The 12,946-nt window shown below is 43.7% G+C and overlaps 1 protein-coding gene across 2 annotated transcripts in view; it reads left to right on the top strand.

Moving 5' to 3' along the window:
- The window catches only part of RETREG1 (reticulophagy regulator 1), a 122,836-nt gene that overhangs the window by 73,319 nt on the left and 36,571 nt on the right, over positions 1–12,946 (top strand). The window contains exon 1 of one of the 2 annotated variants that reach the window (XM_060146898.1): positions 12,348–12,623. The exons of the other annotated variant lie outside the window; for it this stretch is intronic. Within the exon in view, the coding sequence (XP_060002881.1) occupies positions 12,589–12,623 (35 nt within the window). The 5' untranslated portion in view covers positions 12,348–12,588. Of the gene's footprint in view, positions 1–12,347; positions 12,624–12,946 lie in introns of those variants that run through there. 2 annotated transcript variants of the gene reach the window in all.

Genomic DNA, 12,946 nt, shown 5'->3' with positions numbered 1-12,946 from the left:
CTTTCTGACTTACTTCACTCTGTATGACAGACTCTATGTCCATCCACCTCATTACAGATAGCTCAACTTCATTTCTTTTTATGGCTGAGTAATATTCCATTGTATATATGTGCCACATCTTCTTTATCCATTCATCCGATGATGGACACTTAGGTTGTTTCCATCTCTGGGCTGTTGTAAATAGAGCTGCAATGAACATTTTGGTACATGACTCTTTTTGAATTATGGTTTTCTCAGGGTATATGCCCAGTAGTGGGATTGCTGGGTCATATGGTAGTTCTATTTGTAGTTTTTTAAGGAACCTCCATACTGTTCTCCATAGTGGCCGTACCAATTCACATTCCCACCAGCAGTGCAAGAGTGTTCTCTTTTCTCCACACCCTCTCCAGCATTTATTGTTTCTAGATTTTTTGATGATGGCCATTCTGACTGGTGTGAGATGCTATCTCATTGTAGTTTTGATTTGCATTTCTCTAATGATTAATGATGTTGATCATTCTTTCATGTGTTTGTTGGCAATCTGTATATCTTCTTTGGAGAAATGTCTCTTTAAGTCTTCTGCCCATTTTTGGATTGGGTTGTTTGTTTTTTTGTTATTGAGCTGCACGAGCTGCTGATAAATTTTGGAGAAAGCTCATTGCTTTTTGCTAGTCATTGAAAGGGTTTTACTCATGCCTGCTAGAAATGAACTCACTCATGGTCACCTTCAGATTGCCACCTGTATCTTACTTGGAACCTTGAGGTGGCCTGCAGGAGACACACCATGTTTCTGAGAGGCTGGGTTTATTATCAGACAGTCAGACAGTGGTCGAGGCGGTATGGAGATGCTGGCCCACCACGCCACTGGAGGCAGCTGCCCGGCTGCAAGAAGCAGTTACAGGTCTCTGAAGTGAAGGCTTTCTTCTTTCCCACCGATCCAGGCCAGCAGACGCCCAGCTTTTCCCGTAGCAAATGCTTCTAAAGAGGCTGGTTCCTTTTCAGAAATGCCTGGAGGCTGTCGGATATTAGCAAGCTCTGGAGCGCTTTCCCGGAAACACCGTTGCCTGGGAGGGGGCGGCCCTTTCAGTGTCTGAGATCTCTCATCCCTACCCAAGGCCGGGTCAGCAGGTGGAACTCATCCAGCCAAGGCCACAAGGGTGTCAGGTGATGCATGGCCAAATGGGACTGGAAAGAGGCTTTCTGGTACCCTCAAAGCTAATAATGATTAACTATTACGAGGCTGTGGAGCTGGACAGTCTCCATGTCAGTTTGGCTTCTCCACAAAATCCTGGGTAAATGTATAACCAAGAAGCATTTTATCAGGTGCTATTTAAGGAATGAAAAATACTTTTTAATACTGACGTAAGCAACACCTGATAAGGAAGATTAACAGATAACGAAAGTATTGTGTAATCCTTAAACATAAGTTGCAATTGCCCTCTGTTTTGCATTGTAGTTTTAAGTGCAAGAGATAAGGTTTGGTTTGAGCTGTGTGCCGCTCTTGTTGGAGCCACTCCCGTCTCTGCCGGACACAAAGACCTCTGTCTCTATGAATTGTGGCCTTAGAAATGTTCCATTTCTTTCTGCTCACTGAGAGCAGTGGGACCTGCCGGAGTTCTTTCTCTCCTGTGGCTATTTGTTCTGACTTTCTTGGAACCAAAGATTCTCTGTCAAGGACCTTCACCCCTGAAGTACACATAGAACCTTAAAAGAGAGCTTTCAATAACCAAGCAAGCAAGATTATTCAGAAACAAGATTCTTCTTCTTCAGGATTATTCTGTGGAGGGAAGCTTGAACCAATAGTGACGTTTGGCACCGTTGGGAATTTGATTTCTACCAGTCTCTCTACTCCTGCAGTTTTGTAGACCTTTTTTTTGGGGGGGGAGGGGGGAGGGGTTTGGGAAAGATGGGAGGGAGAAGAGAGAAAGAGAGAAAGAACCCCTCTTGATACAGAAGCGCATCCACAGTTTTCTAAGGAGAGAAGCCATGAGGCAGTTAAGTGGGAATGAAACTAGTCCCTGGTGACCAACAGGTCCTCAGAGAGGGGGTCACAGACAAGAGTTTGTAGAGACCCTGTTCAGCGCAGTGAAATGGGTCTTGGTAAACACAGGACACACACACGCAAACCAGGCCAGTGATGCACGCTGGTGTGACTCAGGAGGTCCCGGCACCTGCGGGTTTCCTGGAGTCCTTTTCTCCTCGCTTCCTTAAACAGTTGCCCGACAGCCTCTTCTTCCTCTCCTGGTTCCCCGAGGCTACTCCTGTGCCCCTTCCCGCTGCGAAACAAGGACCTACTGTATAGCACAGGGAACTGTATTCAATCTTGTCACGTATATGTATAACCGAATCACTTTGCCGTACACCTGAAAGTAACACAACATTGTAAATCAACTCGACTTCAATAAAGAAAAATATTTTATTTAAATGTTAGGACATCAAATATACGCCACAGAGATCAGCATGACAAAGACGCAGCTGGTACAGGGTCCACCTCTTGGAAGCTGTTGAGTCTTTCATGGTGCTCCCTGCCGGCCTCCCTGCCCCCCAGTTTCTCTCCACTCCTTTCCCCCCTCCTCCCCTTTGGACGTTTGCTGACTCTTCTCCCATATTTTGATCTTTCCACTCCTGGATGCTGGCTTCTTCAGCATCCTTGGGGCACCTGTACCCACAAGTGTCCAAACCACACTTTCCAGACAGCTTCGCTCCAACAATATCTACTTTAGGAAGGGACACGGTTCGACCCAAGACGACAGGTCAGACAATGGGTACAGCATGGACCGGACTGGAAGGGTGTGAGAGGCACTCCCTGGGTAAACTGAATGGTCTGTGGCACAGATCTGGCTCCAGTTGGGGCTCCCTGCTGAGACCATAACAAATTATGTGATAATCAAAACAACAGTCTAGCACACATTAGCAAAATGGAAGTTCTGACAAATAGGGGGAAAAACATGGTAATATATTGGGTTATCTTACAACTGATGACCTAAACAGGTATACTGATGAGAGTGAAAGGGGTCTGTTATTAAGTATACCAGGACAAGAGGTGAAACTGGGGACTGTCCCAGGCTGGGAAGTAGGGTGTCTACAGTGGTACCTCCAGCAAAAGGAAGGAGAAGGTTGCCCAGAAAGCTAGAGGATGGGACTTCAGAAGCTCTGTGCGTCGGTTGTAGAGTGCCAGCTATGTTTGGATGAAAAGAAATTTGAGGAAAACACTTCGTAACTCTAAGCTTAAAAAAGATAAAAGGATAAAGAGAATAACTGGGTTGCTTCTGTTCTAATTATTAGAGAAGAGACTGAGAAAAAAAATTCCCACTTTTTCTTCCTAGCCATCCAGATGATCCCGGTCACAGTTTTCCAACTGTAACTTGTGCAGCTCTGGGTTTCCAAGGATCCGATTCAAGGGCTGCCTTTGTGCAGGACTGAGGCCACTTCTCAGTGCCCCGCTCCCATTTAAACCTGAATAAGTCTTTTGGGTTGTTGTGTCTTTTATATACTGAGGTTTGTCATAACATAGCATTTAGGAAAAATAAGTTTTTATTGCTTGGAAAGCCACCAATCTAGGACAAGTCTCAATATGATTCCACCAACCAGAAGGCAAGAGAGAGGGACCATCTCTCTCAGTGTAGCACATCATGATTATTCATCACATCGTCTCTACTGGATGGCATCATTCACATCATTTACATATATTATCATTTGAACCTTTTATTTCTTTTTAATCTTAGGAAAAAAAAGATGTCCTTTTCCACTTTGCTCCAGAAATACACTGGCTTTGATACTAATTTATACCCTTATTCCACTTTTGCAAAGTGCATAGTATATACTCTGAATTTTCATGGGAAACAAATTCTGTATTGGCAACACTGGAAGTCTTCAGTGGGATGTGAAAGAAGTGGAGAAGGGGAATTCTTATCCTCTCGAGTCAGTGGGTGGAGGGAGGGTTTGCTTCTGGTTTCTTTCCCTCATTCTTTCAACCAACACGTTTTTTTCTGAGTGGTCAAATCCTTGAAGGTAGGAGCTCTTCCTGGTCTGGTTTGAGGAAAAAATCCTGAAGACCCAAATGAAAGAACAGAGATTTTTTTTTTCCTTTAGTGACAGGAAACCCCAGAAAAAATTTTCCCCTTCCATTTAAAAGTAACCTTTTTTCTTTTTCATATTTTAAGAACATTTTCTTTGCGTACCAAAAGAGCAATTTGTATTTGTTGCTGAAAAATTGAAAATACAGACAGGCAAAAATAATAAAATAGAAACTATTCATTGTTTTCTTAAGCCAGAAAAGAAAACCGCAATCAATACCTCAGTGTAGGTCCTTTGAAACACTTTTCCTTTCTCTCCTCTCCCTCCCCTCCCCCTTCCCCTTGTCCTCCTGGTTTCCCTTTCTTCATCCATATCTTTATTGAGGTATTTTCATCAATATGTAAATGTATATTTTTACATCAATGGGATATTATACATTTTATTTTCTAGTCTCTCTTTAAAGTTGACCATATTATGGAAAGATTTTCATAGTAATCTCATCCTTTTTAGCATAGGATTTCATGGCACCATAATTTAATTAATCCCTTGTTGGTAGGGATTGTTTTGGTTTTTTTGCAATTACAAAGAATGCGTACATTTATTTTATCTCTACATGTTTTTATTTTGCATATGATTTATGAAGCACATACAGTATTTACAGGTCATATTTGTGCATTGAAAATATATGTGCATATAATGTATAAACGCACAGTGTATTTGGACAGTGTGTCCTGCTAGGGGTGCTTTATCACAAGTATTTGGTGGCCCCTAGCCTAGGCAACAGGTGATGCTGGACTGATTGAAGACAGTAATCACAGAAGGCACAGTCTCAAGGGTGGTTACAAGTACAGCTCAGGGTGTTAGGGTTGATGGCACTTGGTGAGAATCTTCTGGCTGGTGAGCGAGAGGGAAGAACGAATATAATTCCCATGTTTTTGCCTCAGTTGGCCATTTGGAACCTTTTTTCACTTTACTGATGTAACTAATATTGACTACTAGTATCACCCTAAAATAATATGGTGTGTGCTGTTCTAGGAGCTGGCTCTACCATGCTTTGTAGTATTGTTGGGAAACAATAATGAACAAGAAGAGAAGGTCCCTGCGTATCTCCTAGTGGGAAGGAGGGAGGAGTTCCCATAGCTGACATGTCAGCAGGTAGTGAAGATACATTGAGATGTTGCTAAATTCATTGAAGAAATTGCTTCAGAAAAATGGGATTGAGAATGATATGGAGAATTATTTTTCCAAAGAAAGAAAATGAAGAGAAGAAATAGGAAAGGATAAGGGAGAGCAGGTTACTGAGAGTTGGTGGATCCTCTTTGGGCTCGTTTTTGGAGATGCTCTTGGGACTTCCAAGTATTAAAAGAGAAACTGAGGCATATTAAAAATTTTAAGAGTTTATTTGAGCAAAAATCAATTTTTTGATTGAAAAATCAAATCAAATTTGATTTTTTGTGGCACCAACCAGAAGTGGTCAGGATGCTCCATTGACAGGAGCTGGGGACGCGACTTTTTTTATTTATTTATTTTTTTAAATTTATTTTTGGCTGCATTGGGTCTTCGTTGCTGCGCCCGGGCTTTCTCTAGCTGCGGCGAGCGGGGGCTACTCTTTGTTGCGGTGCGTGGGCTTCTCATTGCGGTGGCTTCTGTTGTTGCAGAGCACGGGCTCTAGGCACATGGGCTTCAGTAGTTGTGGCACGTGGGCTCAGTAGTTGTGGCTCGCAGGCTCTAGAGCACAGACTCAGTAATTGTGGCACACGGGCTTAGTTGCTCCGTGGCATGTGGGATCTTCCCGGACCGGGGCTCAATCCCATGTCCCCTGCATTGGCAGGTGGATTCTTTTTTTTTTTTTTTTTTTTTTTTTCGCGGTATGCGGGCCTCTCACTGTTGTGGCCTCTCCCGTTGCGGAGCACAGGCTCCGGACGTGCAGGCTCAGCGGCCATGGCTCACGGGCCCAGCCGCTCCGCGGCATGTGGGATCCTCCCAGACCGGGGCACGAACCCGTGTCCCCTTCATCGGCAGGCGGACTCTCAACCACTGCGCCACCAGGGAAGCCCTGGCAGGTGGATTCTTAACCACTGTGCCACCAGGGATGTCCGGGATGAGACTTTAATAGAGAAGATGCGGAAGCAAAGCAAGGAACTCATCTGATTGGCTGTAGCCCGAGCGGTTGCCCTTATTTGGGAAACCCTGGTTGGATGCTTGTGGTTGGTTGTCCTTATGTTTCGGTTTCTGAACCTTGAGGCATTTGTAGGCTTAGGTTTTGGTTTGCTTATGTTGGCTTCGAAGGAATTAGAACCACCTCCATCTAATGCCCTCCCTATTTAATTAATTTAACACAGGTTAAGATGTCTAGTATTCAGTGTTGTATGGGTACATTTTTAACAGCTGGCTCGGGGTGAGTACGGGATAGCAGCTGACTTGTAGCATTTGCCAATTTTCATGCTGTGGCTGGTTGCAGACTAGCTCCTTCACAGCACTGAACGTGGAGTGGAAAGAGGTGGTAAGAGTTTTCAGTCAGAGGCAGCTCTGGTGCACCACAGCTAGTGGGTGACAGAAATACAGAGCCGCCTCGACTTACAATGGGGTTACATCCCGATAAACCCAATATAAGTTGAAAATGTCATTAAGTCAAAAATGCATTTAATACACCTACGCTACTGAACATCACAGGTTAGCCAAGCCTACCTTAAACATGCTCAGACCACTTCTGTGAGCCTACAAGCGGGCAGCATCATCTAACACGAAGCCTATTTTATAATAAAGGGTTGACTATCTCATGTAATGTATTGAACACTGTACTGAAAGTGAAGAACAGAATGGCTGCCTGGGTACAGAGTGGTCGTAAGTGTGTGGATTATTGATTCTTGTCATCACAGGGCTGACCAGGAGCTGAGGCTCGCTGCCACTGGCCAGCATCACGAGAGAGTGTCGCACCGTATCTTGCCCAGGAAAAGATCAAAATTCAAAATCCCAAGGGCGGTTTCTACTGAATGTGTATCACTTTCACACCATCATAATGTGGAAAAGTTGTAAGTCGGGCACTGTCTGTATAGGTTTGGAATTCTGGAGAGTGTGTGACAATACAGATAGTGAGAGTGTAGCAATACAGATTTGGGCGTGGAGGTCAGAGTTAAAATTCTGGGAATAGAGAGATTTCCTAGAGAGATTGTATAGCATGAAAAGGAAGGTGGTCAATGTTGGAACGCCAGGACTGTGCTCTCAAAGAGCGGTCCCCCCGCACACCGGCCCACGAGCAGCATATTGGAAGCAAGTTCATGACCCATCCCAGACCAGTGGAAGTAGAGAGTAGCTGAGGTTGGGACCCACTACTCTGTGTTGTTTCAGGTTTGGGAAGGCCTGAAACACCAACGCTTAGAGATCACCAACGCTTAAGACTGAAGAGTCAGTTAAGACTGAAGAGAGACACTTAGATAGACCAAGAAGGACAGCTGAGAGGAGTGGGGCTGGGCACAGAAAGTGGAGTCTTGGAGCCCAGGGTGGAGACAGTGTCAAGATAAAGGGAAGCGGGCAGCCACGTAGGGCCCCACAAGGTCAGGGCAGATTAGATGGAAAGTAGACATCAGCTGCATTTGAAGAGCATTGTCAGGGCCATGGTAGGGGCAGAAGGTAGGCTGTAATCGGCGAGGAGTGAGTTGAACATAGACCCCTGGTTAGGACCTTGGGCTGTAAAGGTCAGACAGAGGTTTGGGACTAGAAGAACATGTATGGTCAGTGGTGGGGTTTCTGGAAAAGGCCTGCATATGTTTGTGGGCTGAGGGAAAAGGTAGAATTTGGGAGGCCAGGAACTGGCAAGAACAGGCTGGGATACCTGGTGGTTTAAACCAGAGATGAGAGGAGGGAAGGGAATCAAGAACTTGGGATGCAGCCTGGCCTTGAAGAAATTACTTATGGGCTCTTGTCTTCGGAGGCCAAAGGGAAGCAAGGGTGGGAGAGGGTTTGGATGGAGAAAAGCGGAGGCCAAGATATGGAGGGAGAAGATACTCAATGGACTCTTCTTGGTATCCATTAACTGTCCTGTTAATTGCCTTCTGTAATTTGTACCCCTTTCCCTTCTGACTAAAAGTGATTCTGGAAATGTTTTTGAAACAATTGGTAAGATTGTGTTAGCCAGTGAGCTCTCAAAGGAACTTCTGTTTTATGTCAAATTTAGGCCAGTTTCGGCAGAAAAGTAGAAAATTGAAGCTCTAGAGCTATACAGGCCAGTGGAAACAGAATGCAGGCTACATATATAATTGTATATTTCTAGCAGCCATGTTTAGAAAAAGTAAACAGAAAGAAGTGAAATTAAGTTTAATAATACATTTTGTTTAACCAGGGTATCCCAAATATTATTATTTCAACATGTTATCAATATAAAAATTGGTAATGAGATATTTTACAGTCTTTTTTCCCATTCCATCCTAAAATTCCCAACTAGCCACATTTTAAGTGCTCAATAACCAGGTGCTGCTGGGGGCTACCATACCAGACAGTGACCCTCTGAAGGGGCCATACAGTTTGTAACACTGGGTGCTAGTTTAAAAAAAATTAAAATGTGCCTTGTTCTTAGGAGGTGACAAAGACTCTCTCTTTGACCAAACTAGTCAGGCTCCTCTGAGAGCTCATTTCCACCTAGGCCCTGCCCTTGGGTATGTCCTTAGGAACCCAGTTTTAGCAAGAAATTTGTCAAGTCAGTTTATCGAGAATCCTCCGCCCTTGATATTTGATCACCCTTAATATCTAACCAAATCCCTCATGTCTCACCATCCCCTAGGTAATAGCTGATCACCCTGGCCTAACTTCAGCAAGAAATCTGTTAGGTCAAGGAGTTAACCTACCCCTCTTAATAATTTTCTCTCCACTAACGAACCCCACCCATTTCTTAGCCATTCATGCTAATATTGCCCGTAACCTGCAATAGAGGGAGGGTCCCTCGTCTTGTCTCTGAAAGTTCCAGAGCCTCAGTCACCGCTGCCGTAGGAGAGATGGAAAAAAACAAAACACTTAGGCCGATGATTGTGGGAAGAGAAAAAAGGGCATTAAGAGAAGTGGACATTTAGCTTTGAAATGGCAGTTATCTTCTTAGGCCATAATACTAATTAAAACTGCAAGAGAAAATAGAAATGTTCACTTAAAATATGCTACTAAAATTAAATGCATACAAAGTTTGAAAGAGTATGGGTATAAGAGAACGTAAACTGCGTACGTGTCTGGCCGTATGTGTGCACTTTGGCCAGAACGAGTGGGTTCTGCTCTCGGTTCGGCTGGAGGGATGAAAAGAGCCCTCCGCTCCTGCACCGGAGGCTGTTCCTGGCTCTGTCCCCAGCAGGTCGCCTAACTTTGCTGGGCCCCCGTTTCAGCATCTGAAAATCTTGGATGGCTTTCGTGGCCCTCAGGGTCTTTCCCACGGCTCTATTCCGTGAGTCCTTAAATTTGGGATGCCCAGTGGTCAGGGATGATGAGGGAACCCTTGGCACCCTAAACCCCCCGCCGGAACGGAGGTGTCACTGGAGCGAGGAAGCCACCCACTGTGTCCTACACCTGGCTTTTGTGATCTGTGCCATCCTGTTTTCCCTCCTTGTCCTTGGGAATTTCAGAAGTTAACACAAACATATCTAAAGGGGAATTTATGGTTGGAGCAAGTAATTTTAAAATGCATGAAGACATGCTTAAAGGAAGTTTTTTTTTTTTTTTTTTGCGGTACGCGGGCCTCTCACTGTTGTGGCCTCTCCGTTGCGGAGCACAGGCTCCAGACGCGCAGGCTCAGCGGCCATGGCTCACGGGCCCAGCCGCTCCGCGGCATGTGGGATCATCCCGGACCGGGGCACGAACCCGCGTCCCCTGCATCGGCAGGCGGACTCTCAACCACTGCGCCACCAGGGAAGCCCTAAAGGAAGTATTTTTAAAGGAAATATTTTATGGTAGTAATGGGTAATTCATCTCTCACACCGATCACTTAATTGTCCTTTAAAATTGAGAGGCAGGTTTCAGGGATACAGTAGTCTGGTCTGTAGTCATCAGCAGCTAAGTTCAACAACAGCGGTACTCAGATATTCAAGAAGTAGTATAAGAGAAGCTTAAAAGAACAAAAAAGGTAAAATTAGTGGGATAGGGTTGTTAGAACTGAGAATTAGATCATAGAATTAGCATTGTTGTTGGTCAAGTGAAATAAAGGTGGTAGAATATTCTCATGGATAATATTTTCAGCGTCTCAACTTTTCACTCCATTAGGCCTGGAATTTCTAGCAAGACAGCACATTGCTCCAATCCTGAGAGGCTCGGGCACACCCTGATCTTCAGAACTCTGCTTATGACTGTTTTCTTTCAAGGTCAACAATATTTGAGTTACATGTTTGAGTATCTGCAGCAACTTACTCTTAGACTTTGAAGTCTAGAACTTTAGCTCTTGTGTGGAATATTAAAGAATTGTCGCGAGTTGCGACAGGCATGTGCTACAAGATAGCTAACAGTGCCTCAGAGAAAGATAATATTTGTTTAGACTCTTCAATTTTTTAATGCTCCAGAAATCACTTTAACACATATAAATGTAAAGTATATATTGAATATAGAGAGATTGCTAGGATTAGCTATTACTAATCTTGTGACAATGGAGCACATATTTTAAAAAGAACAGTGGAAGGGTAAGCTGGGACAAAGTGAGAGAGTGGCATGGACATATATACACTACCAAATGTAAAATCGATAGCTAGTGGGAAGCAGCCGCATAGCACAGGGAGATCAGCTCGGTGCTTTGTGACCACCTAGAGGGGTGGAATGGGAGGGAGACGCAAGAGGGAGGATATAAGGGGATATATGTATATGTATAGCTGATTCATTTTGTTATAATGCAGAAACTAACACACCATTGTAAAGCAATTATACTGCAATAAAGATGTTAAAAAAAAGTGTATTGTTTCTTTTTTTAATGTTTTTATTTTTTATTACTTTTAATTTTTATTGGAGTATAGTTGATTTGGAATGTTCTGTCAGTCTCAGGTGTACAGCAAAGTGAATCAGTTATACATATACATCTATCCACTCTTTTTTAGATTCTTTTCCCATACTACTTTACAGAGTATTCAGTTGAGTTCCCTGTGCTATACAGTAGGTTCTTATTAGTTATCTATTTTATATATAGTAGTGTGTATATGTCAGTCCCAATCTCCCAATTTATCCCTCCTCCCCCCCTCCTTTCCCCTTTGGTAACCATAAGTTTGTTTTCTACATCTGTGACTCTATTTCTATTTTGTAAATAAGTTCATTTGTACCATTTTTTAGGATTCCACATATAAGCAATATCATATGACGTTTGTCTTTCTCTGTCTGACGTACTTCACTCAGTATGACAATCTCTAGGTCCATCCAAGTTGCTGCAAATGGCATTATTTTGTTCTTTTTTTATGGCTGAGTAATATTCCATTGTATATATGTACCACATCTTCTTTATCCATTCATCTGTTGATGGACATTTAAGTTGCTTCCATGTCCTGGCTATTGTAAATAGTACTGCAATGAACTGGGGTGCATGTATCTAAGAAAAGTATATTGTTTCTTAATAATTAGATCTTGCTTACAGCCTTACTTGACTTTCCCAATCAGGAAAAAAAAAAAAAAGATTTCAAGTTTTTCTGCAAAGTTTTCAGGTTATATTCCTAAAGGGATCTCAGTAATGTTTCGTCCAGCGTTTTTGAAAGCAAGAAGTGAAGCGATTTTCGTCCTGCTATTAGAAGTTGCAGGGACTGAGGGTACCTGGTGATTGATGACTCATTCGTAATGACGGGCCAAGCTATCAGAACATCTGAGGCCCACAGCTCGGCCACATTCCAATGTCAGGCTGGTCGCTGATGACAGAGGGAAGTCCCTCGGAAGAAACCGTGTCGCCCAGAGGAACACATGGACTCATATCTGTGTGCTCACTTCAGAGTGGAGACATCTAGATGACCCAAAGGAAGATTTTCTAACACAATTGTTTGTTGGCATTTTCCCCCTTCTTGTGTGAGTAAGGGATCTTTTTGCTGAGTGGCTAAGCATTTCCAGAACAAACAAACCTCTCAGCTCTCCCGGTCCTGCCCACTTTGCTCTCCACCCTCCAGCCCCTCCTGTGAGTTGGAGACCTGATAGCCCAGGCTGAAGTTTCAAGCTCGCCGCCCTTCGGGGGTGCCTTGTCATGCCAGGAGAAAGCAGGAAATAGAAAGGGTAGGCTGGCTTAGGCGAGGTCATCCCGGTAAAGGTTAATAGCTGGGTGGTGACACCTCCTCACAGGCCTGGAGCGAACAAGCGGGGCAGCTGAGCAGCGCTTGCTCCCAGCTGTCTGTCACGGTCCTGGGAGTAAGAGGTGACCTATTTATTTTTAGCAGGGGACAGTCATAATAACCCGGCTCCTAGCTTCATTCAAGGCAGGCCGGGGCTTCGGAAGTTTGTAAACACCTACTTTCTGGGTAGGGGAGGAGTGCTTTACTCCAAAAAGAAAAGAACTTGACTACTGGGGTTTTCCCCGCCTGGTAGTCATTGTTAGCGTGGAGAAGAAACTACCGGAGCACAAAGGTGCTGCAGCCTTCTCCACTTTGTTATTATTTTCAAAGGGCAGAAATGCCTGAAGGTGAGGACTTTGGATCAGGCAAAAGGTAATTATGATCCACATTTACTTTTTCTTGAGTCTATTTCATTTGCTGGTTATCTTTCTAAAAACTACTGTGTCTAATTTAAAAGGTAGTTGAAATTAAAATTTTAAAAGGAGTGCAGTCCCTTAATTCCAGGAAATAGACTTTTCTTTAGCGTGAGGAGAGAGACATAAAATGAACTGAATATACCCGTAGAAACATATGCCAATAAGTGTTTTTCTTGAGTGAGGAAGTGGCGGCCCGAAATTATCAAAAAGTGTTTCTTCCTACACCCTGTAAAGTCTACTTGAGTTTTTTGATGTTTGATTTTTAACTTCAGATGGTAG

The sequence above is a fragment of the Lagenorhynchus albirostris genome, chromosome 3 (assembly GCF_949774975.1).
Source record: "Lagenorhynchus albirostris chromosome 3, mLagAlb1.1, whole genome shotgun sequence".
In the NCBI taxonomy this organism is placed as follows: domain Eukaryota; kingdom Metazoa; phylum Chordata; class Mammalia; order Artiodactyla; family Delphinidae; genus Lagenorhynchus; species Lagenorhynchus albirostris.
Note: the sequence above shows the minus strand (reverse complement) of the source record. Positions and strands in the feature narration are given on the sequence as shown.